The sequence below is a fragment of the Porites lutea genome, chromosome 14 (assembly GCF_958299795.1).
Source record: "Porites lutea chromosome 14, jaPorLute2.1, whole genome shotgun sequence".
NCBI lineage: Eukaryota > Metazoa > Cnidaria > Anthozoa > Scleractinia > Poritidae > Porites > Porites lutea.
This window is the reverse complement of record NC_133214.1, coordinates 12,034,985-12,059,332: the sequence shown is the minus strand read 5'-3', so window position 1 is coordinate 12,059,332 and position 24,348 is coordinate 12,034,985. Positions and strand designations below refer to the sequence as shown.

The window sequence follows — 24,348 nt, the reverse complement described above, 5'->3', positions numbered from 1 at the left end:
TTCGGCGATTCTTGTTTGGCTTATAAAACTCCGTTCATAATTCGCGACCTCAGATCTCGCACAATTACAGCCGCCGCGCAAGCGAAAGATGCAATCCGTGTTCGATCTGTAACACAGTTGGAACAACATAATTTTTACTTCAAAATTAACTGTGGCTTGATGCAGTGTGGTCCTTTGTGGAATTAGTGAAAAGCTCCAAAGCATTGCACAAGTGAGTTAACCAGTAAAGTAAAGTAACTAAAGAGCTTGATTTTCAATATTTATTTACCCGCTATCGAGGGCCGGGACTGGGTTGTTCGTGATAAAACTTATGATATGTAGCCAACCGTCAAGATTACAGGTAAACTTGAAGACGTCGCATGAGTGTATCACCTTTTTCTTTTTGTTATTAGGCTTTAAGCGGATATTTATAACCCGATAGAAGATCAGAACTATCATCAGATAATCTTCCACGCTGGCTACCGCCATTGTTTGCAGAGATTTCAAATCACGCTTCTGTGACTCAGCGTGTGACGTATGATCATAGCTCTGCTCTGATTGGATATTATTGAGAGGGCGTGAAAAATATTCCGCGAAAGCTATTTCTATAAATAATTTTTCGTCGGAAATGGTTGACTCCAAGGGCTTATATGGGAGATGGAGGGCTCCTGGATTAGTCAAGTGCCCTACCCCAGGGCCAACAAAGACAATCAAATCCCCACCCCATGCCCTGCCTCCCCATCACCCCCCCCCCCCCCCCCCCCACACGCACACACACACACACACAAACACACACACCACCGCCGGCATCATATTGATAGGTGCATTTAGGACGACCAAAAAAGAAAAACAACAACAACAATAGGTCTAATTACCAAAATTATAACTTTGCACGTGTAGGCACACTTTTTTGTACATTTCTTTGAGTTTGCTTTTGTTGTTGCACGACTACAAAGTGAATTTTTCCTTTTACGCGTTTTACGGAGTAAATGTCGTATGTTCTCACAAAAAAAATTTCTGCTTGTGTTGCTGTTCGATTTATTTTTCACTACCGCTCTTTTTCACCGTACTGGCCGCTAACATTTAATTCTCATTTTCTCACCACCGCTACAAAATTAAACTTCCACGTTGTCTTTCTAACGAAATTTGTCTTTTTTGTTTTTATCTCAGTTATCCACGTCAGCCTAGACATTAAAACTTAGTCGAAAAAGAGGCACAGGAATTCAGGCTATGGAATGACAATCATATGTGATTATTCATGTGGTGATGTAATAGCGTTCTTCAAATCATAACAGTGCTGCTAATTGAGCACATATAATCATTTCACGATCATAGACATGGTGCAATGTCTACGCGCCGCATGGAATCTTCTCTGGAATCATAACCTGATTTTATGTGTAGTCATAATATTATCTCTGGAATCATAACCCGATTTCTAATAAACGTGGCAAGTCAAGAGACTGTTTCATGCAGAAATCTTTTTAAAAGCATGAGCCGTGGCGCCAAATCCCCGTTCTGCTGCTAAATCACTCTATTGATTTGAGGGAGGGCTTTTTCAAAAGTCTACAGAGAAAACCGATCATAAAGTAAATAAGATACTAGGTGCGCTCTGATTTGCCGAGGTGTTTTTTGTGCGAAAGTGTACAACCACAGTTGGACGTCTTGACTTTTTGCAGTGCGCGCTATTCACGCAATTCCATTATTTTGTACAACACTTCGCAGCTAGAGAGAATTCATTCAATTAAACGCTTCTAACAAAGAGTTTTGCTTTTTCAGGAAAAAAACAAAAGGCAGTTTATAAAAAGCAATAGAAATGTTCTTTACCTTGTCTGCATAGCCTGATATAAAAACACAAGGGGCACTTGGAGAGAATACCCTCTCGTCACCTCCTCTCAGGCTATGGAAACACTGACAAAGTTCAGTTTTCCATTACTTAGATGTCTTATACATATAAGGCAGGTATTTTCATCAAGCCCAACTTTCCAATTCCTTCCCTATATAGTGTCCATAATAAAAAAGAGGGGAAGAAAGAAAGGAAGAATTGCAGAATTAGCTCGGAATCCTGCGTTTTACTGCGGCGTCAAATTTGCACGATGGAGGACTGTATCCAAGGCAACCATTTTAAACCAAGTGACGCCAGAGACACGTGAGTGACGGGTACATATCATATTGATGACCAGAGAAGATTTTTTTAATTTTAAAATTGTTGGGAGTCATTTTGTTAACTTAAAATGATTCCCTTTGAGTTCTACACTTGGTGAAAGACTGATTTGAAAGGTAAGTATCATCACTGTATTGCCATATTACTTATCACATAATTTCTTTTCCTTGAAACTGTCTGAAGTTCAGTCGGCGTTATGTCAGTCGTTTCGTTTTGCTGCAACGTTTGGTTGTGGTTTCTCGTTTTAAAAGCCGGATTCAAAAGTGAATTCAGCTCCGAAGCACTTTATTAGAAGTCTATGTTTCTCTGGTTTGGTGTCTCGGTACGGGGTAAATTGATCTAACATATTGTGGAGAACTGTGGAGATTTTTCATCACGGAAAAAAAAAGAAATCATCTAGTTCAGACCTCTTGTCTTGTATAAGCTCAAATTAAACTTACGATAAGCGTACGTAAACTTAAGCTTACGTTCATGTGGGTTTTTGCAATTCTCTTTGTCGTTTTATAAGCCTCATTTGGGTCCCTAATATCAAAAACAGCCCAAAAGAAAATGTTTTTCCCATGCATACGTCTGTGCATGTTTAACTTGACTTATTCATTTGTTTTGAATACACTACAGCGATGAAGAGTATGGATCCTGGATAGACTACAAAATCAGGAAGAGATTTTTCTTACACCAGAGGAGTGGTTGGATCAAGTTTCTTGCTTTCCAGTAATTGGAGACCCATGTTTCGCGCACAGGATTCTGGGATCGCCATGGGGCAAACATTGCGAGTCGCTACAAAGAAATGTATGGCGTGGAGTTGTTTCTCCGTTAAAGTGTCTTTGGACAGAGAATGCCGCATTTTGCCGTGATTTTATGAGAAACGGAGGTGACTAATTTTGGTGAGTTGAAATTTCAAGTTTCTGTGTGATTAATGCGATAAATTCTATAGATAAATACTCCTTGCGTGAGGTTGAGGGTGAAATTTATGTTTACTGAATTTACACAGTGATCTACATGAAGAAAAGGTCTCGAAATATATAGTGCAAATTTAGGTATACATGCAGGGGGGTTGTCTCATTTAAGCGTTTTAAGTTATAACTACGTGTGGTGATATTTATGACGAGTGTAACTTATTCGGGTTATGACAAGACAACAATCACAGGTATGTACGTGGCCATAAAAATAAAAAATCCTCCTTTACTTTGGTATAAACAAAGTGACATCTACGAAATTTTGCGCTCTGGATCGTGACAAAGCATTTCGGTTGTCTTTTTTTTGGCGAGAAGAAATCAATATACTAATGTGGGGAAGACGTTTTTGTTTTTACAGTTAATACATATCAAATTCGACAATTCGATCGTTGTCATAAACCGGCACAGCATTGTGATCGCCGCCGAGCGGAGCGTAATTACACTCGTTGTAAATATGAGCACATGTAACTACAACTGGAAAGGCTTAAATGAGTCCGCATTCCCTGCTCATTTATACCTGAGTTAGTAGACGCAAATAAGAAAAAGAATATTTGTGGTGTGGTTTATAGACTGCATGATGAGGCTGATGATTTCCTTAATTATCTTTCCTCGTCAATAGAATTATATCCCTCGAGAAATAGAAACATTTATTTAATGGGAGACTTTAACATTGACCTTCTTAAATTTGAATATTGCTCTTACTCTAAAGAACTGCTAGAATTAACTCAAAGTTTTTCACTATTACCAGCTGTCGATAAGCCCACGAGAGTTTATGGAAACTCGGCTACGTTAATCGATAATATTTTTTCAAACAATTTAGAAAACAGCCTCATATGTGGCAACATTGTAACCGACACCACGGACCACTTCACCCAGGTCTGTATTGTGGCAACTCATGCAAACCCATTGAACTACTCGACGCAAAGGAAAGAAATCCGTGACTACTCCAGTTTCAATGCTAATAGGTTTCTCTCTGAACTGCAAGAAATAGAATGGAGTAATTCTTCTGACAATGACGCAAACAAGTCGTTCACAACTTTTTACAAAAAAATAAACTGCTTGATAAACAAGCATGTCTCAATGAAAACTCTCTCCAAGCGAAGAGGAAAAACACTGTCAAAACCATGGATTACCAAAGGTATTAGATCTTCAATACGAATAAAAAATAACCTTTTTTAAATATTGATTGGGAACATTATAAATTATACCGAAACAAAATAACTAGCCTAACGCGTCAAAGCAAGAAAAATTATTATGAACGTTATTTTGAAGAAAACATTAACAACTCTAAAGAAACGTGGAGAGGTATGAATGATATCATCTCAATAAAGGCAAAAAGTGACAAAAAGCCAATACACCGCCTTGTTAACTCCAATTCGGAAACGATATACAACCCAAAGGAAATAAGTAATTCTCTTATCACGTTTTTTGCAACTGTTGGACATAAGTTGGCTTCTTGTATCCCTTCCTCGTCGCCAGATCATGATTTTAGTACTTTTTTTAGATCCGCCAATACAAAGTTCTTTCTACTTTGACCCTTTTGTTCCTGCAGAAGTCGAAGATGAAATCAAAGTGCTGCCAAATAACAAAGCCTATGGACTCTATCCATGCCCAGTCAGTATTTTGAAATTGTCCAGCCATATTATCTCTCAGCCCTTAGCTCAAATTTTTAATGTTTCAGTATCCTCAGGCTCTTTCCCAGCTAAACTTAAAACCGCCAAAGTAGTTCCAGTTTTTAAATCAGGAGATGAATCTAAGCCTGGAAACTATCGACCAATTTCTTTGTTATCAATTTTTAACAGAATATTTGAAAAGCTGGTTTATAAAAGACTTATTAAGTTTGTTAATAAACATAATACATCATATTCATCACAATATGGATTCCGCGGTAGGAATAGTACACAGCACGCAACTCTAGAAATCCTAAATGACATTCTTTCTAATTTTGATAAAGGCCAATTCACTTTTTGTTTATTTATAGACTTGACAAAGGCTTTCGAACACGGTTAATTATGATATTCTTCTCTCAAAACTAAAAAATTACGGCTTCAGAGGAGTGGTGAATGATTGGTTTAAGTCGTACTTAATGGGTCGCAGACAGTTTACGACTGTAAATGGTTATATTCTGATTCTCATCGAACCCTTTGTGGAGTACCACAACATTCGGTTCTGGGACCCTAGCTTTTTCTCTTGTATATTAATGATCTATATAAATCCTCAAATAAGCTTCAATTTTACTTGTTCGCCGATGATACTAGTTTAACTTATGCAAACGGAGATCTTAAAAAACTTGAACCTGAGATTAACGAAGAACTTTTCAAAGTATGCTCGTGGCTAGTTGTTAATAAATTAACCTTGAATATCTAAAAAACTAACTATATCATCTTTCGTCCACGCCAAAAGACTATTCCTTTTCATCCCAATATCAAAATAATTAATAATAATTCAAATACCAGTCAACCGTTAGAAAAAAAAATTATATTAGATATCTTGGTATACTCCTTGATTCGAACCTTTCATGGAAATTTCATATAGATTACGTTTGTCAAAAAGTCAGTAAAGCAATTGGAATTATCGCCAAGCTCAGACATTTTGTTCCCCGTCATGTACTTCTCACTTTATACTGCTCTTTAATTTTGCCTTATATCAGTTATGGTATCTGTGCGTGGGATCATGCTGCTGAAACACATCTTCATAAACTACTGGTTTTCCAGAAGAGAGTCCTTAGGCTAATGTTCTTCACTGAACCAAGAACTCATGCAATTCCGTTGTTCTTAGAAACAAAACAGTTGCCGATATCGTTCTTGCTATTTGAGCAAATGAGCCTTTTACGACGTCCATAATAATCTCGCTCCTGATAACATTAAGAATATGTTCACGAAACTGTCTTCTGTCCACAGTTACCGGACTAGATCTGTTACTAATGAAAATTACTATGTTGAACAAGTTAGAACTGAAAATATGAAGCGAGCCTTCTCTATTTCGGGTGCTTTAATTTGGAACAGTATTCCACTTTCTATCAAAACACTTAAAAAAAAATCAATTCAAAAGCGAACTAAAGAGAAAACTCTTTGAAATACTGGAAAAAGAGGACGACTATATTAGAGTTTCTGAAATTACAGGGCAATTCTCAAAATCGTAACATGGTGTACTTCCGTATGAAGTACAGTCTGCCTTCCTGTCTCACTCTGGCTTTAAACCACACGACAAACTAGATTGCTTCTAGGATTGTTCGTTTAACATATATATATATATATATATATTTATACAGTTTTCTTTTTTCTCTTGTACCCGCCTCGAATAGCCTTCGCTAATTGCGGGCACAAGCTTTGTAAGCTATATTTAATTTGAAATAAACTTGTTGTTGTACTATATATTTCGAGACCATTCAGTAAATTTCACAGTCGACCTTACGCAAGGAGTGTTTATCGATAGATTTCATAGCATTGATTCCACAAAAAACTTACAATTTCAAAGCACCAACATTAGTCACCTCTGCTTCTCATAAAATCAAGGCAAAATGCGGCATACTTTGTCCAAAGACACTACTTTTAACGGAGAAACAGCTCCAAGCCATATATTTCTTTGTAGCGACTTGTAATGTTTGCCCCCTGGCGATCCAATAATCCTGTGCGTATAACTAAGTCTCACATTACTGGAAATCATTCATTGAGTCATTTTTAGCTGCTGCAAAGTTAAAATAATTTAAGCAGGAGTTCTGCAAATTATTTTCAAAGAACTTTCATAAGCTTAAAGTAGAAGGTAATTAAATTTGCTTCCACGACTTATCCCCGTTACCATTGTGCAGTAATCGTTATAGGTATTAATTTTGTATTTATTTAAAAGAATAAAACCCCCAGAGTTTCAAATTTGGAAAGGTAAACTTGCTATAGGCTTAATTATAGCTAATAATCTATGATATTTTACTTATAATTAAACCATAGTAAGTTATGCTTAGAAGGGTCTATTTGCAGGAAATTATGTTATTCTTTTAGGTTAAACATTTCGTTAATTGTTGCTGATTTACTGATTTTTTTTTAAAGAGGGTGATTTGAAGATCTAGTCATACTTTGCTTTGACAAAGCTGAAGTTTAAGGACTGTACTGCCTGAAATAAGGAGTGACTTGAAGAATCTAGAATAGAGTCAAAAGAGCTACCAGAATAAGTTCCTCTTTTTCACCCCTCTAAACACAAGCTATTGATAATCTAAAGGACCTGTGTCATGTGTTAAATTCAAGATTTGGGTAAACTGATTTGACACATAGAGTACTCTGTCTTTAATAATTCATTTAGTCAGCTTTAGTAGAGCCTGTGCTCTGGAGTCAAGTGGCCTAGAGTGGAATTAAAAAAAAAAAAAAGAATGCACATAGTGTTGTTGCCAGAGCCACAAGGTCATCAAGAAAACCAACCTTAACTGAGTAGAAAGCCGGTTATTGTCATAATGTGAAGGGGTCAGTCATCTGTCATCCCTGTAACAGTAGAATCTAACAATACATGTGGACCATGTGTATAACTTGAGAGTGCTTTTAGCTTTCCCATGAATTTAACTAAGTCAACCAATAAAGAAGAATGAATGATTGGTTTCAAATAATGACCAGATTCAAATGTGCAACTTTCCTCTTTTCTGTCCAAATCTTGAATAAAGGTAGCCCGAATTTCATCCGATTGCTTCGAGTCGTTTTCTCCTTTCAGCAACGTCTTAATGGACCGGCCGTTAATGCCGTCCAGTGACGTCATCACTATCCGAAAACCGGGTACTGATTTGATTGGCTGATTGTCTAAACATTTGCATAACTATGCATAAGTATGAAAAATTTTAGCGGATTCGCGCTTGATATTCAGCGGATCACATCCCTGGTCAGTGCTTGCGTAGAGTCAAACATTTCGATAATCTTTATCGTAAACAGCAAAATTGCCCTAGTCTTCGAAACTGAAATGCTAAATTGAACTGCGAATGTAGAATCATTGCGGAGAGTCGGTAGGTTTTTCATTTAGAGCCGCTTTGTGGTTTCGGCAGTGAAATTTGTTTACGCGAAGTTTAATTTCTGAGACCAATGTTGTAATTCGACCTTCTAGCTATTTTCAAAGTCAAGTGTTAATGATTCCGTTAACTTTTCTTTCTTGTTTCCTTGTTTTCTTTTTTCTTAGTTAAGGACCAGATAGCTTCTTTTCAACTAAAGCAAATCGTGTTTTTGAACTAAGTGTTCCGTGTGTGTGTTGCGTGATTGCGACCGAGTTTGATTGTGGAATTTCAACCGGTTCTAATCAGAGTACTGCATGCAGTTGATAGTTTGAACGTTAAGCATGAATTACGATCGAAGAAAGTAAAGCCATTTATTCTGTATCATTCAGACATTTCCAAACGATATTTCTTAGTTTGCCACTTGAAAGTCATGTTTAACAATTTGCATGAATTAAAACAAAGGAGTAGTGACGTCACTGGACGGCAGAAACGGCCGGTCGATTCAAACGTTACTGAGGGAGTAATAACGACTTGAAGTAATCGGATGAAATTCAGGCTAGAATGAAGGCCTTTTTTAAATTCTCTGTAAGTTACATTTAAGACCAAAACGAAAAGGATGTAAAAATTCCTTTGGCTGTCCCTTGTGTAGGCAAATGGTTGTTCCCTAGCAGGAAGCCTTAAATCCCTTAACTTTGCACTGTAGCATATAGAATATAAGAAGCTTGTATACTTAACAGCAGTGAATTATATTGTTAAAAAATGTAAATCATTTGTCTATCCTTTTAAAGTCTGTGAATAAAGGTCTACATAAGAATTTTTTCACAGTACTTATACTTGCTTTCCGACTAGCAGTACTGTTTTCATACAATTCCATTCTGTTTAGGCCCGTTGACAACTTGACTGAGGCTGATATATCTATCACAGGCAGCTCAAGGTCACTGATTGGACACTCATTAATACAATGCTCTATACTTTTAAGCAACGAGCATTTTTTTTGTAGTTTTTAATAGATTATCATGGATCTGGTGAATCTATATTTTCTCAAAGCCATAAAAATACACAAATTTTTTTAATTTCTTTACTTGTTTTGTGTGTGTAATTTGATTGTAAAAAGTTGAGAAGAAATTACATGAAAAGCAAAGAAACATCTATGTTGAGCTATACCGTTGAAACAAGTTGAATAGGTTGACCAACTGCCAGTCATCTCGTAACCATAGTAACCGATCATCACTAGTTATCAAAATCCGCAAGAGGGATAACCAAACAGCTTCTGAAAACGTCAGGTTCTGATCCCTGGCGGGGGGGGGGGGGGAGGGGGTTACTCAACAAATGTTTATACCCTTTCGTATACCTAAAGCCTGAGAAAGGTCCTTTTTCGGGCGGAGCCTCTCCGTATAGGCCATCATAGGGTGTACCCCTTCCCCGGGGTGCTGATGTTTAATTGATCGTCTAGGAAAATAATCCGGAAACACCTCGTGGTATCCACCAACCCTCTCTCTCCCCTCCTCCCTCCTTGTACGTCCGAGGGTTAAGTATGGATTTTGGTATTTGAAAACGATCGTATCACAGACTCAAATCACTCCAACTCTCTGTTTAGTTTAGACAAAATGGTTAAATTACCGTAAATGACCTATTAAACACCCGAGATGTCTATATCATTTTAAGGGTCCAAGCGGGGGCATTGAATAGATAAGAGCCGTTTAAAAGAGTTGGTGTTTATTAGGTCATTTACGATATATATGCTAAATATCCAGGAATTTATGATACATGATCGAGAGCCGTCTTACCAGTACAGGTTCGTCCATCTCCTTTATATTCAGGTTTGCAGGTACATGTGTAGGACCCAACGGTATTGTGACATATTGCATTGACATCACAGTTATCAGAGTTACTTGAACACTCGTTCAGATCTAAAAGAATTTGACACAACAGACTGAATTTTTTTTTAAATAATCACCTTAAAATAGAATGGAACACGTCTTAGGGGAAAAGGCTGACAGAATTGCAAGGATTCAGAAAGAAATCCAAACTGCGAACAAAGATTCTCTTCATGGGCGAATTGCAGAACTCTAACTTGAGTATGACACCCGTTATGAATTGTCTTGCATACGCTTTACACTTGTTGGAGCAATCAGTTTTCACAATGATTCAATGGGCCAGATTTTTGTATCATATCACAACAAAATGAGTAAATTTAGTCAATTGTTTCTTGGCAGTCGCGTATTGTTACAAGCCCAGGGCAATCAGAATAGTGTGTTTGTTTTACATGGAGGTGGGGACCCCCACCTACCAGGTGAGGTAAAATATGGCGGGTCACCCCACCTATCATGTAAACGTGATCAAATTAAAATGAGAGATTATATGGACAAACGGGCTACCCTACCTAAGCGGGTTACCTCGCCTACCTAGGGTCCCCCACCTCCATGTAAACAGGCCCTTAATAACGGTCAGTGCTAGGATTAGTAAAGTAATGTCTCTTCTTACCACCACAGGTCCGTCCGTTTCCTGTATATCCGGATTTGCACGTGCAGGTGTATGAGCCCAAAATATTTTGGCAAACAGCATTGACGTCGCAGTCATTAGAATCAGAAGCACATTCATCAAAATCTTAAAATATTCAAAAAACCTTCTATTTCATAAAGATAGATTCAAAATCACTTTAAATTACATGTGTATTATCATGATCACTCATTGCAAAGTTAGCCTCAATTAATAGATTTCTTTCGTTCGACGGTAAGAGAACAAGTGCAAATCAACAACCTTTATAATTTAAGTACAGTGAAACCTCTATTAAGCGGACCCCCAATTAAGCGGACACCCTCTACTTAAGCGGACATATCACTAAGCCGGGTCCCGAAGTTAACGTCTTATGTTTCCGTTAATTTTTAAACCGAGCCCCTATTTAGCGGACACCTCTATTAAGCGGACGCGGACACTAAAATAAGTTGTATTTGGCTAATTTCTATCGTTAAAAACCTCTATTAAGCGGACAAAGGACTGAATAGACAATAGTAGTATTGGATTACGACATTGAAAAACGTACTGAAGTCTGTTAATGTTTTTGCTTTTACAAACAAATTCCGGAACTTAGTAATGAAAGGTAATGAATTTGAACTCTGGATAGCTTCTTTAACAACATGCAACTTTATCACAGTACAGAATAACGGTTGAATGTTGATCGTTAACAAACATTGCGCAATTTTTACAACCTCTCTTAAGCAGACACTTGGTCCCGAGGGTGTCCGCTTAATAGAGGTTTCACTGTATAGATGAAAAAAAAATGTTTCCTATAAAAAATATTATGTTGTCTTTGCAATTTTTTCTTAGATGAACCCATTAGTCGACATTTTAGGAAAGGCATCAGTCACTAAGGCAACATCGCTGAGTGTATATGCAAGCATACCGGCAGGTTCTATAAACTGTTATCTTGAAAATTACCCGTGAAGCAAGTGAAGTTGTAGCAGTTATCGCACGGTACATCGTTCCAGGTATATCCGTGCCTGGCACCAAGAGTATGCACGCAGTCTTCATTTTTCCAGTTATTTGGTTGGTTTCTTGCCCAGAACCTGAAACTGCTTAATTCTTTGTTGGCCCAAACGAATGATCCTTCCACACTCCTATCATTGAGTCCAATCCAGGATTTTTCGCCGTTATGGCGGTGCTGGATGTAAACATTTTCTGTTTGGTTATGGACCGTCACCAGACTCGAGCTCATGGTGGAACAGTTTGATACAGCGGTCAGCCATGTAGTGCATGCTTGACTTGTGATGTAGCAGTAACCGCTAAAGTAGCTCCACCCTGGCTTGCATATATCTGCAAATGAATTACATCGGATGATATTTCATCTGACAGCAAAACTTGCAAAGATATTGAAAATGTGGCGAAGAAGAACCAAGGAAATCAGGGATACAAACGAAGGTGCAGTATAAAAGCTGTTGTCAAATGTTCAAGAAAATGTACCAAGAAAATGTTCAAGACAACTGTAGTCTTTACACTCGAGCCCATAAATAAGCTAAGGAATATTTCAAGACAAATAAATTTTAAATTCTTCAAGTAAAATAAAGCTTCACACACAACCTATCTTTTTTTACTTTAGATTTACTTAAGCCTATTTTCCCACGCAACATAATTAAGATTGATCGACATGCTTCGCCTTTCCCAAAGAAACCGCAAGTTCTCTAGGTCGGTTTTAAGGATGGTTTTCAAGTCACTTGAAACTTTCTTGAATCGTTTCAACTTTCCGACTTTAATGAGATGCAAAGTAAAGTTACTTTAGATTTTACTTAGGCCTTCACACGTATTTTTTGGTTAAGTGAAACTTAGCAGCTCTTAAGTCTTACTTAACAGCCTAGTGTAAAGACAACCAACTTGACGAGCGTTTTATTAAGACGTACCTCGCGTTGCGTTGAGACGCAATACGCGTTAGGTTTGGGATATCAAAGCCCGCGGTCTACAGCTCTAGTTTCAAGGTAAGCAATTTTTTCAGAACTTTTTAGCACGTTAGAATTTACAAGAACACACGAGAAGAGAGGCGTAATCGATCCACCTCACCTGATAAGACGATGTATTGTATAGAGAGAGGATCATATTTAGATTCATATAATTCCTTGAAACAAACTCTTGCCCCTGTCGTGTTGATATACTGTGAAATGAAGAACAGACGCATGGTTACTGCACTTGAAAGGAATGATAAGTTAACAGTAAATTCACTTGTCTTGCTTAAGACTGAGTCTTATTCCCCGAAAGAGAGACAAAGAGTGTCTGGAATATTGTTTCCAATCAAAGATTTTTGAACTTGTGTCTAACAAACTCTCCAAGTGTTTATATATACACAGTTATACGCAAGTTATAACTTCATCTGCGCTTAACGAGTGTGTCTTTTAGTCTATAACTTTCAAAACAGCTGCTCGACATAATGTCGATGATAACACGTGACGCAAAAGACTATCGAAGTATGACTGTATAAATGTAACAAAATCTACCTAAGCGGTCCCTTCGGGATTTTATGTTTACGTTATCCTACCCATCTCTCACTTCTTTTAAATTCTAAGGTTTGCGTTCCGGCTAATGAAATGATGTGGATGTAAAAAAAGAAGGAGAAGCAGCGAAAAGTTCCAGCTTCTAATCAGATCTTTTCTTACGGTTTGGATTAAAATTAATTAATATTCTCGAAACTGAGAATGTCAAAGCTGTGTAAATCGAACTGAATCAGTGCATGGAACCTTCAGTTGCGTTTAAAATTTCCTGTTTTTAATCACCTACTGCATGGAATATGTGTGAAAATTTTTATTATGAATCGGCATATTTCAAAGAGCTACACAACGACCAAGAATACTATTGACCGACAACATACAGAGCGGGGACAGCTGTAGTGTCAACTATGACTAGTTACTCTTAAGAAGTGTAGATACAAAGTTCGTGCTAAGTAAAACGTCTTTCTCATTTCCGTCACTTGCACGTCTTGCTGGATTTTTGAAAACGTTATCTTTCCTTCAACCGTTCTTTTTTCAAGTCTCCAAAGTAGCTAACGTAAAAAAAATCAAGAGTTCAACCATCAATTTTACACTTCTCGTCCTCTCTTTCTCCTCACTGTCTGTGTTATTCTCCTTCTACTTTCACTCAGTGATGCTGTGATTGTCAGGTTTACCGAATGCAAGGAACCTGTCTTTTTGGCGTCTTCTCAGTCAAATGACTCAGCAATTGTTGGTTAGTATGACTTGATAAATCTTAAGCTAACAATATGGCGTCCGGTCATGCATTGCTGTGCTCTGTGGTTTTCCTTGTCGTTCAGACGGCGCTGTTTAACTTTCGCGCCCAAAAGTTATCCTGTGTTCATAAACATGAGGTGAATTCTTCGGAGAACCATTTGGTCAACTTCGTTTGGTTTGAGCCAAGTTATGTCCTTGTACATCCTCGATGGCCGTTACGAGAGACGTGAAAGCAAGAGAAATCTCGTTCCGGCTGGAAGGTTTCTCTTGTGAACGAAAGAGGGACCTCAAAACTACTTTCAAAATTGGCAACCCAGGACAGTTAAGCAAACTGGTGAACTATATTGTCGCTGCCGGAATTTTAATGCAGGCGGGTGGATATATCACTTAACCCTGGTCTAGTAAACCACGCTACTAAGCGACCTTTCAGTTTGTGTTCACTTTGTGTTAAGACGATCCGAAGGAACCAACCAAGGTGAAGCTTCATATCAAGCGTGGAATGGTCTTTTTCACCTAAAGTTTATCGGAATTTCGTTCTAGGACAGCAAGTGTTGTAAAAGCTGTAACAAAGAGAGGGGATAGATACTGAGCAAGTTAGCTAGAGCGGGAACGCAACCTACCCTAAACTTAAAAGCCTTTCGGAGTTGTTACTTTTCGAAGGGTTGACTAGAAGTATGTCATCAAAACATCCTATCCCTGCTACTAAAGATAGACCAATTTCGAGCTTTACTAGAATCACATAAAGGAATCACCATTCTTGGAGTTACTGAAAGTCACCTTTCTAATAGTGATACTAAACTGAATGATTAATGGCTATAAACTTTACCGAAAGGATCGACGATCTTACAGAGGTAGTGGGTTTTTTTATTTAGCAGATTCTTTATAGGCTCTTAGAAGAGAAGATTTAGAAAAACCTGACCTAGAAGCTATCTGCATAAAACTTATTCAGCCTCACTCAAAAGGGATTCAATTAGGAACATTTTATCGTCCCCTTGATGGATCTGAAATCTTGGATGCGGAGTTTATGTCGTCATTTGAGAATGTTTTAGAAGTTGCCAATGCCGAAATGAAAGAAGTGATTATAATGGCGATTCAAGTTGCACTTTTTCACCTGCTGCGACCATGATTAGGCCATCAACCTCTTTCTTCGTTTATCATAGTTCTCTATTGTATTTTTTTGGTTAAGAAGTCTAAGAAGGGCCTGGGTGAAAACCGTATTTAAGAAAATTAACAAAATTGATCAGCCGTATCTCTCGCTAGCATAACGTGTTACTTATAAGAGGGCAAAAATTTCCCCAAACCAATATCTTGAGCCAAGAGATCATAATAGCCCTATTATGATCTCTCGCTTGAGGTCTTCATGTTCCAAAATCAAAATGAAATTTTGGTCACTTTTTGGTAAGTCACGTGATCAATTATTTAACATTAAGAAAATTGGCGATTTGGTGGTAGAGACCTCAGCGGAGTATACCACGAGTTTTTAATGGTGCATTTTATTATTTGTGCCTGGTGGGTTCTGATCATGATACAATGATCATTTGGCAAACCCCTCAAAAGATCCCGAAGGAGCAATTGTTTGGTATAAAACCCTAATAAAAGTATTCCATAAGGTTCAAAGGCATAGAAAGGTCTCCTCGTCTTACCTCAACCCAAGCAGTTATAGAATTGTGCTTTGGATCCAGATTTCCACCAGTTGAAGAATGATTCGCTGATACAAAAACGTTCGGAGCGCTTTGATAAGTCTTACTGAAGTAGATATCCTAAAAAAGAACCATTTTATGCTTTCATTTAAAAAAAAAAAACAGAAATGATATTATGTTTCAATTTGGTTGAATAAAGAAAAGACAAGACGCTGACCTTACAGAACGCATTATTAAAATCTGCTGGTGGACTGTTGGAGTTTTCAAAGTAAACCGAATTCTGTTCTGAGAAAAGAGGCTTCTGGGAAGTCGAAAACGCCAACCAATTCTATAGGAAAAAAAAGGAAAGGAAAGTTGTATTCATTTTATGCATGAGCATCAAAGTTATTTATAACTGTATGTGTTCTGTCGTTTGCGCAGTTTTTACCGCGGTTTAAGTAAGCTGTCCAGTTAGTCTCCCTTGTGTAAGCAGCGAGACTCATAATCTTTTCTTCGTATTTAGGACACAAAAAGGAAGTCTTGGTCCCAGGCGCTCCTAGCGGAGACCGTGGAAACTGGGAATAAGAATCGTTGCGTCACCGAAGAAACGCATGTTTTGTGAAGAAAGCTTACTAGGAAAGACTAAATTTAGAGCTATTCCAGAACAGGTCGGTCCACTGATTACATCGCTTGAAGGCGATGATTACTTTGGGACAAGTGAACACCACAGTGGTCGAAAAAAAAAAGAAAAATCTTAATTAGCAAAACTGCGATGGTCGGGTGTTGTAAACTTTCATAGTACGCAAATGGCTTTTGTGATTAGCATGCGGTTTTTTCGGCGATGATTGAAATGACGTGTCATGTAAATCACTTTTTTGATCTCTGGCAATGATGTAATTTCTGGAATCGAGGTCCTTAAATTTTCGTGTATTTATACACGCGTATAGCCTGCGACCGCCGACGTATTTCCGGTCGTCGCTAACACGCGTACTGAATTAATTCAGAAACAAGTAAAAAGTATAAATATCCTGAAGAATATTCAACCGTAGATAAGGTAGGAAGTGAAAAACTTTTAGCGAGTAATTCCTCTTTCGTGTAGAATTAATCGTCCCCTCATTTCTCGATCTAATCTCTAAGCAAGCGAGACTTAACGCCTCTGTAAGAGCGTTCTGTTGAGTACCTTTAAAGGGGCTATGTCACGCTATTCTTAATACTATCCGCTCCTATCCGCTTAATAAAAAGCTAAAACGTGTTTTCGCTTCAATTGCATTCCAAAAATAATGGTCAAATTTGCTCTTTTCTCTTCTTCTCCTTTCCTTCACCTCGATCTCTCTTTTTCTCCTTTCCTTTTCCTTCGTTTCCGTGATTTTGGAGCTTATCGGGCTTAAGAATGCTGCCTTTTGACGCCTTTTTACTCAAATGATTGCAAATTTAATAAGGTTGGTTTTCAAAACTCGATTACAAACACGTTCTGTTTCACTTACTACATAAATATCCTCATGGGAGCCTGCGTAATTTTCAAGTTCCCTCAAACATATTCTACAGGAAGCTGTAGTGATATTCTCCAACCAGACACTGGCGGCGTCCCTCTTTAGTCCAGCATGATGATGTGCCACCGTCAAAAAAACAAAGGGCTTCTTGGAGAACTTTCCCTGTAAAAGAAGAAGACCGAACTTGCTGCTTGGTCGTTTAACCAATCTGCGCGCTGCCATTCCGTTAAGCCTTATGCCATACGTACAAATAGACGGATCTTGAAATCGAAAATAGGATAGACCATTTTTCGTATGACCTTGAAAAATGGTTTCGGTAAGTGTTCGTTATTTGTTTTATCAGCCAATGGATGAAAAGATCAAAACATGTACTCTAGACGTTTTTCCGCCAAAGAAAACCCTAATATGGAGAAGGCATCTTTCGATTGGCCAATCATGTGTTGCAAGTATAAAGTCAAAGCGAAGTATCGATTGATTTTAGAAAGTTCTTGTATCCGTTCGATGAACCAATCAAATCACTCTATTTCCTTTCGTTTGTTGTTTCTGTTGTTCGCTGGTTTGCATTTCAAGGTCATACCAAAATCGCTCTAATGAAAAAAAAAAAGAACTAACCGTAGGAAAATTGACAGTCTCGCATGTCGTCCCAGTCCACCACTGTGAAATTCGTTGCACTCCTGCTACCCCACCCACGGGAGCACCTTGGTAAGCCAACCAATCTACCGTCACGTTAGAATAAGACATTCGCTCGTTAAAACCTGCTGTCATCACACACGCGGTAAATTTATCGTAATTGACATCCTCAATCCACGATACAGAGGCATCATGGACATAAGACTTGTCGCTGGTATCCAGATGATTGACAGCTATCTGAGCTTCAATGGGTTTGTCAGGATAAAACCCGTAGGGTTCCAAACGAATAACTTGACAAAATGAATACCCCAGGGAGGGAGTGTGCGGCATGCTGCGACGGCCACGCTGTAACGGAAATCCTAAAAAGACAAGGAATGGGCGTTTAAATCCTAAAGAAAAAAATTGAAGATAAAATATGGTGACGTCCTAACGGCCAGGAAAATAGGAACGACAAACTATCCTTCTCGTATTAGTCACATCGCTTTTGTTTGTAGTAGTGACATAAAGCCCCAACCTAAAAACTACATTTAATTTGGCTCTGAAGATTGACTCAAACTCCTTTTTTAAATTTTGACAGTGATAGCGCATATATAGACACAGATGGCACCTATTATATCGAGGCGGTTAAATAGACTTAACAAGTGAGGATTGGTCGTTGCAGGTATATTATTAAGAAGGTCAACAGATGGCTTGCAGAATTTAAACTCAAAAGAGGGGTCACTCCGGCTGACACGCATATAGTTGTCAGTCTTTTGTTCTCTTATCGGATCTACCGCTACCTTTGTTAACCTCCCAGTAAGATACCTCTTCAGCGGTCCTGAAAAAGTACAGATCGAGCTGTGGTGTTTTTAAGCAACGCTCGTAATTTGCAAATAAACAAATTTGTATCTTTCTTAGAAAAGCCCAAACCGCCCTAATTATCAAGTCGCTAATCAAAATCTGCAACCATTTAAGTGAAATCCTTTATGGAGGCACTACAACGTATCTTCCTTGCTAGTAGGCCAGGGTCTCTTTTCTCTCGCCGTGAGAGACCTCTGTAAGCAGGGAAAGTACTATCTTGCTACAATACTTTTAGTGAAGTTTATACGAGGAGAAATAGGACGCCGCCTCTTGTGTCCTATTGTTCCTCAGCGTGATATATATAAATGGCCATATGATTATGCCAAGCACAAAGTATTAATGAAAGGTAAATGTAAATCAAGTTGATCTTACCTTCACAGCTACCAGGATGCTGTATTGTAAAGTTCAGCCTCAGGGAACACATTTCTTGTTCAAACAGACATTTATTATCATAAGTGGTGCCGTTTGAAGAGCAAACTGGCTCTTGATAGGATGGACAACGGTCTACGCAGACACAGCGAGCAACGTAGGGTCCCATTGCCTTACAATAACCATAGTGGCCACATGTCACTTCAATACAAGGATCCAAGTCTAGCATCATTGAAAGGAAAAGACAGTCAATTTTCAAAGTAACTCTGTGAAGTTATAAAGCAAACCTTAAGCTAGTTTTAAAAAACCAGAACAAAGAGAAAGACTGTCACACTGGCACTGCACGTAGACTGGCATTTATCCCATGCCATAAAGAATACAGCCAATCAGAAAGCTAGAAACAATTAAGAGAGCTCATTCCCTCATGCTAGAAACCTGTAACATATTGTGCGGTATGTAGTAGCCTCTCCTCCCCTCAGGAAAAATCGGAGGGGGGCTCTGAACACAGACTACGCGTTATATATGTAACGGGCGTATTTCACGAAAAAAATCCCGGCAATGCTTGCGGCCTCCTACCCTGCGAGCAGAGGCTACATTTTCGCGAAAATGTAGCCTCTGCTCGCAGGGTAGCGGCCTCCACATTTCCATGCCGAAAATAGGGTAGATAGTGACAGGCAAAACGTTTCATTTTATCAAGCTTTCTACAAGCAGTTTGTAAAATACTCTATAAAACCGGAGATTTAACTAAAATTTGGATGTCTTGGGAGTCAAAGTGAGAAAAAAGTAATATAAAACCAAATCGAACTTTGACAGAAGTTTAGGAATTTTCCCTACCTAGAGCAAAAAAAGCAAACGTTTAACTTACTTAGAAACGACAAGTCCCGTACGCGTCAGAAACATTTGACATATGTTTCTGTTATTTTCCTCAGTACAATTACAAACTTTATTCATTGACAAGCTGTCGATCATTTGAACACTGTTGTTGGCAGACTAAGTGCGATATTTTATAGTGACTTTCTTCGAGTTTTATACCTGTGATTACGTAACTTTCATCTTTGTAGGATAATATTGCCGGCATTAGTCATTAGAGTTTTGAAGAATAATCCCTTTTTGTTTGTTTAGTGGAACATAAGTATTTATAAGAACGCTTAATTGATTCAAAAATTGTAGTGGTATAAGAGTGTTATTTTAAATAGTGCTTAATGTGTTATTTTAGTGTTATGTGTTTGCTCGAGTTTGTTTTGCGCTATGCATGTTTTGAGCTAAAGCAGGCTCACTGTTGTGTCGTCACACAATGATAAACAAAACATATTATCTCAGAGTGCCAAAACACAAAATTGTGCGAGATAAGATTTAAATGGCCTCCTCTTTCTAAAGAGACCTTTGAACAATTTTTTTCTTACCTCCAATTACTAAGTAATCGACTGTGATGATATTCTTCATATTTTCGTCGCTGTCGTAGTGTTTGATGCAAATCTCCATGTCCTTTCTGGATGTAAACTAAGGACAAAAGTATAGTAACCACAGTATAAATTGAAGTTAATTGATGTTAATAGTGGCCTTTTTAGTCATGTTTATTGTTCCTCTCGTCCCTTTTAAGTTTGAAAATTGCATAACTATCTAGTTGCTCAAAGATGATTTTTACTTTTTACGGACACGAAAAAATGCCCGGACTCTGTGGGAACCGTTTGAATTTGAATTTTCTACATATGCTAGATAAAGTATTGAAATTGACAACGGATATCCTAGTGACTCTGTACTCTTTCAAAATATTCGAAATGAATATGTCTTACTTCGAGTTTGTGTTGGTGCTATTTTGAACTATCTTTTTGTTTCTCTTGTATAAATAAAGATGTGAATTTTAAGTGCGAGTTCCGAAAAATTGGGGCTGTTCGGAAATATCATGATTACCCACGCTACATCAAGCAGAGCAAAAACCCAGTACTGACTCGCTTAAAACTTTCATAAATGTTGAAAATTTCGTAATACGTTTATAATTTCATAGGTAGTGGACCTGAACAGGGCTCAGTTGTTGACAGTGACTGACGTTTCGACAACCTGTGCGGTAGTCATCTTCAGAGTCAAAATTAGTTGTATCACGTCCGTAGATGATTTTACTTTGGTTATTGACCTGATTGGTCAATTTAGTGACGATGTTCCTGGTCGACTATCAGTTAAGCCGTTGTTATTGGCTGTGAAGACTTGTCTGAATGTCATTGGTACGTTTCGTTGGATTAATAGAATGCGCGGTAACTTTGTAATTAATTCAAATTGAAAAGATATGGTCAGCAGGCATGGAACAAAGAAACAACAAATCATGTTTAGGAAAGTACTGATCAACTACACCAACTATACTGACACTATAACTGCATCAGCTATAACAAACTACTCTGTGATTTTCATTTTGCGATGAATTCAGAATCCTCACCTCCACCCAGGCTGTCATTGCATCACATGCAGATCCGTGTGAGCTGACATTATTGCCGTAATAACTGCGTTTTGGTGTCAACATCACCACTGGAGGATCAAAGAATAAGCTTGTGAAGTTCACTCTCTGAAATAAGAAAGAAATAGGTTGTTAGCATGAGACATTCATGTCAGGACCCCATTTCTTTTTGTGACGCCTGGGTCACAGGGTGTCGGGTTTCCTTCAAAGCCAGTTAACTCTCAGCTAGCACCGTGGCGGGGGAGGCGCAGGGGATCCAATCCGCCCACCTCTTGTACCTTGCATTTCCGGATTCCGCACTTTTTTTCTTCCCTTCCTTTCGTCAGCCCTTTTTCGATTGCAAATTATTAAGCACCTGCACTTTCCACCCTTTAAGAACTCTCACCTCGTGCTCTTTCCTACCCCCTCCCCCCCTCAAATCCCGTATACCAACAACAACTTCATTCTTTGTACAAAAATACAAAAGTTGGATAGTTTGCCCCGCAAATAGCTGGATAGCTGGTTGCGCGTGGCGGGGCAAGACAAGTAGATGAATAACACAATTAACAAACAAAAACGGAAACCTCAAACTATTAAAAAAAGCCTTGCAGATTGCAACTAAAAATAATTAAAACGCAGAAGTTAAGTGATCTAAGTAACATGGCATATTAACATAATTAACATAATTCTCCCAATTTCCCACCCCCCTGTCATTTCCCACCAGTAGGCAATCAATGCATGATGGCATTTCCAGCTGTTGTGGATAAGATCAGCGATGCACCAAGCTATGAAACTAAAATTCATCAAAGGAAGGTTAAAAAAGAGACCAAGAACCATCGATTTATAAAATCAACTGTCATCGACATGTGCGCACGATTTGGATACAGCGAATTTCGCCCAAGAAATTTAAAATAGGCCAAGTCAGTTCAAAAGTTTAATTCGTGGGAAGTCCAGTAGTTTTGGCATTAATTATCTTCAGGCAAGAATCATGTTCCTGAGAAGACATAATGTAAGAGAAGGGGATGACTGAACACGGAAAATCATGTATATATATTTTTTGCCAAATCAACACAAATCTGCTATCCTTTTGCGTTTTTACCTTACCTGACAAATAGCGAGGCTGTTTTGTTGAGGAGTGTTGTTGGCAAACACAAGGTTCTCCGTCAAAGTGAAGTTGTCCAGGGACACCTCGGTATAAGCCATCCAGTTCTTAAAGAAAGGGAAAACAACAGAAAAACAATAACCAGTATTTTAAGGTGACATACACTCAGCAGTTATTTGCATACTAAAATTCCTGCATTATATGTTACGCTAAACTGAGGTACTAAGATAACCTGATTGACAATGGGTTAAAAAAAAAAAACAGCCAAAGTCACGATACTCACAACTTCAATGTTTTTGTGAACTCCATCAAAAATTTTTGATTCTTTAAGACAAGTCTTAAAACCATCCTTGCGCCAGTCCTCCATCCACACGGCCATTGCATCTTGAGGTCTCTCTGGAGTCTGGTGACTAGGGGTTACAAGTATGACTGGGGGTGACAGGAAAGGCTGAAAACAATTTTAAAAAAGCCTTTTTAACCTTTAAACAGACGTGGCCCAGTGGCGGTGTACTTATCTTTCTTAAACGCACTGAAGCACCAAAAAATAACATTTGCAATATTTTAAGGGTGTTTTTGTTCTTTTTGTGTCATGACCTCAGATTAAAAGGAACTTATCAGGAAATAATGGATACTTGTTTGGATTTTCTACAAACAAATAGTAAGGAAGCTAACAGCCTTGAATCCTCAAAAATTTCATCAGAAACAAGTACATGAGAAGGTTACCTGTTGGAAGTTGACCCGTATACACTTTGTTCCTGTGCTCCAATCGCTTAAGGAAGTAGTTCCTTTTTTAGTCCCAGAAGGCGCAGATTGTATTGCTATCCAGTTTACCTCTGCTGTGTTATTAGAACCATCACTGTATTCTAAAATACAAGCCTTGAAACCACTATTGTCTACTGACTCCACCCAGATGGCTCCCCCGTTACCACGAGTTGGGCTTTTGATAGAACGACCCAGAGTCGCTAGCACGGTAATTTTTTGTCCTCCATGGAAAGGCGTTGCAAATGAAATCCGCTGGCAAGTGAACAGCCTTGGGGAGACTGTGGTCACGTTTGCCTTACCAGCTCTAAAACTGGCAGCTAAAAACCAAAAACAACAAAACAACACAAGTGCATATCTAAATGAATCGATCGGAAAAGCTAATTGTACCGTATATGAGCACTTAAAAAAACTTAAAGAGCTCAACAATTGCTTTCATGAGCAAGTTAATTTCTCCCCTGCTTGAGTGCCACACCCTAAAAGCAACCCAGCTTTTTCTACCGCTTAAATACCTCTGACCTGACAAATAAAACAAAATTCATCGTGAAAAAGAAATTGTATGCTTTTATACCGTTAGTGACTTGGACAAGCAGCAGTACTGCGAAGAGGGCGTAGCATTGATACACTGGGACACGGTGCAAGTCAGACATCTTTGACTTAAATGAAGGGAAACTTTTCGTGAGCAATCCTATATGATGTGCTGTCAGTACATCACTGCATTAAGTGCCTGAACGTACAAACAACACGTAGACGATATTAGAGCTTGTTATCATTATGCCTAAACATGATGGAATGCGGGGGAGGCTGAAAAGTCTCATCTCTCTAACAATCGTTCCACGGTATTGTAAGTGCTATTGTGACACTTTGTTTGCTTTACACTTGTGCAACTGAGTTTCAGACACTGTACTGTTGTCTCAAAGCTGTAAAATTAACTCCGTCTTTGGGACTGTCAAGTTATTCTCTTGCTGTTTTGTGTTTTTCAATTTATCATCACCGTATTTTTAAATAAGAGCACTTTGTAATTTCCTGGTACAAACTGTATCTGACAATCACATTCTCAAAACCCCGAGTGATTGGTTGTCCTACGCAGAGAAGCTTCAGTTCATTACTGTATTATATTTAATTAAAATTACAATATAAGCATCATTTAAAGTATTCATGACTATCTCATTCTACATGAGGTTTGAAGGCTTAGCTGTCTCTTAAAATGAGAGTCTGGCTTTAATATTAGCTGGCCGAGTCATGCTGCACATTACCATTGCATGATTGAAAAAAATGGAACGTTACGAAAGAAAGAATTGGGCCAATTATCTAAATAAACAAATTGAGCTATTCTTTACCAAATCA

The 24,348-nt window shown here is 38.3% G+C and overlaps 1 protein-coding gene across 1 annotated transcript in view; it reads right to left on the bottom strand.

Moving 5' to 3' along the window:
- Positions 1–23,651, bottom strand: part of LOC140923937 (uncharacterized) — a 34,959-nt gene extending 11,308 nt beyond the window's left edge. Inside the window, exons 1-15 of the mRNA XM_073373954.1 lie at positions 23,573–23,651; positions 22,966–23,321; positions 22,526–22,690; positions 22,245–22,349; positions 21,144–21,269; positions 20,119–20,215; positions 18,719–18,937; positions 17,489–17,865; positions 16,871–17,038; positions 15,625–15,735; positions 15,411–15,527; positions 12,611–12,701; positions 11,498–11,872; positions 10,544–10,666; positions 9,847–9,969 (exon numbers count right to left, since the gene is read on the bottom strand). Of these exons, the coding sequence (XP_073230055.1) occupies positions 9,847–9,969; positions 10,544–10,666; positions 11,498–11,872; positions 12,611–12,701; positions 15,411–15,527; positions 15,625–15,735; positions 16,871–17,038; positions 17,489–17,865; positions 18,719–18,937; positions 20,119–20,215; positions 21,144–21,269; positions 22,245–22,349; positions 22,526–22,690; positions 22,966–23,321; positions 23,573–23,651 (2,632 nt within the window). The remainder of the gene's footprint in view (positions 1–9,846; positions 9,970–10,543; positions 10,667–11,497; positions 11,873–12,610; positions 12,702–15,410; positions 15,528–15,624; positions 15,736–16,870; positions 17,039–17,488; positions 17,866–18,718; positions 18,938–20,118; positions 20,216–21,143; positions 21,270–22,244; positions 22,350–22,525; positions 22,691–22,965; positions 23,322–23,572) is intronic.
- Between the last annotated feature and the right edge of the window lie 697 nt (positions 23,652–24,348).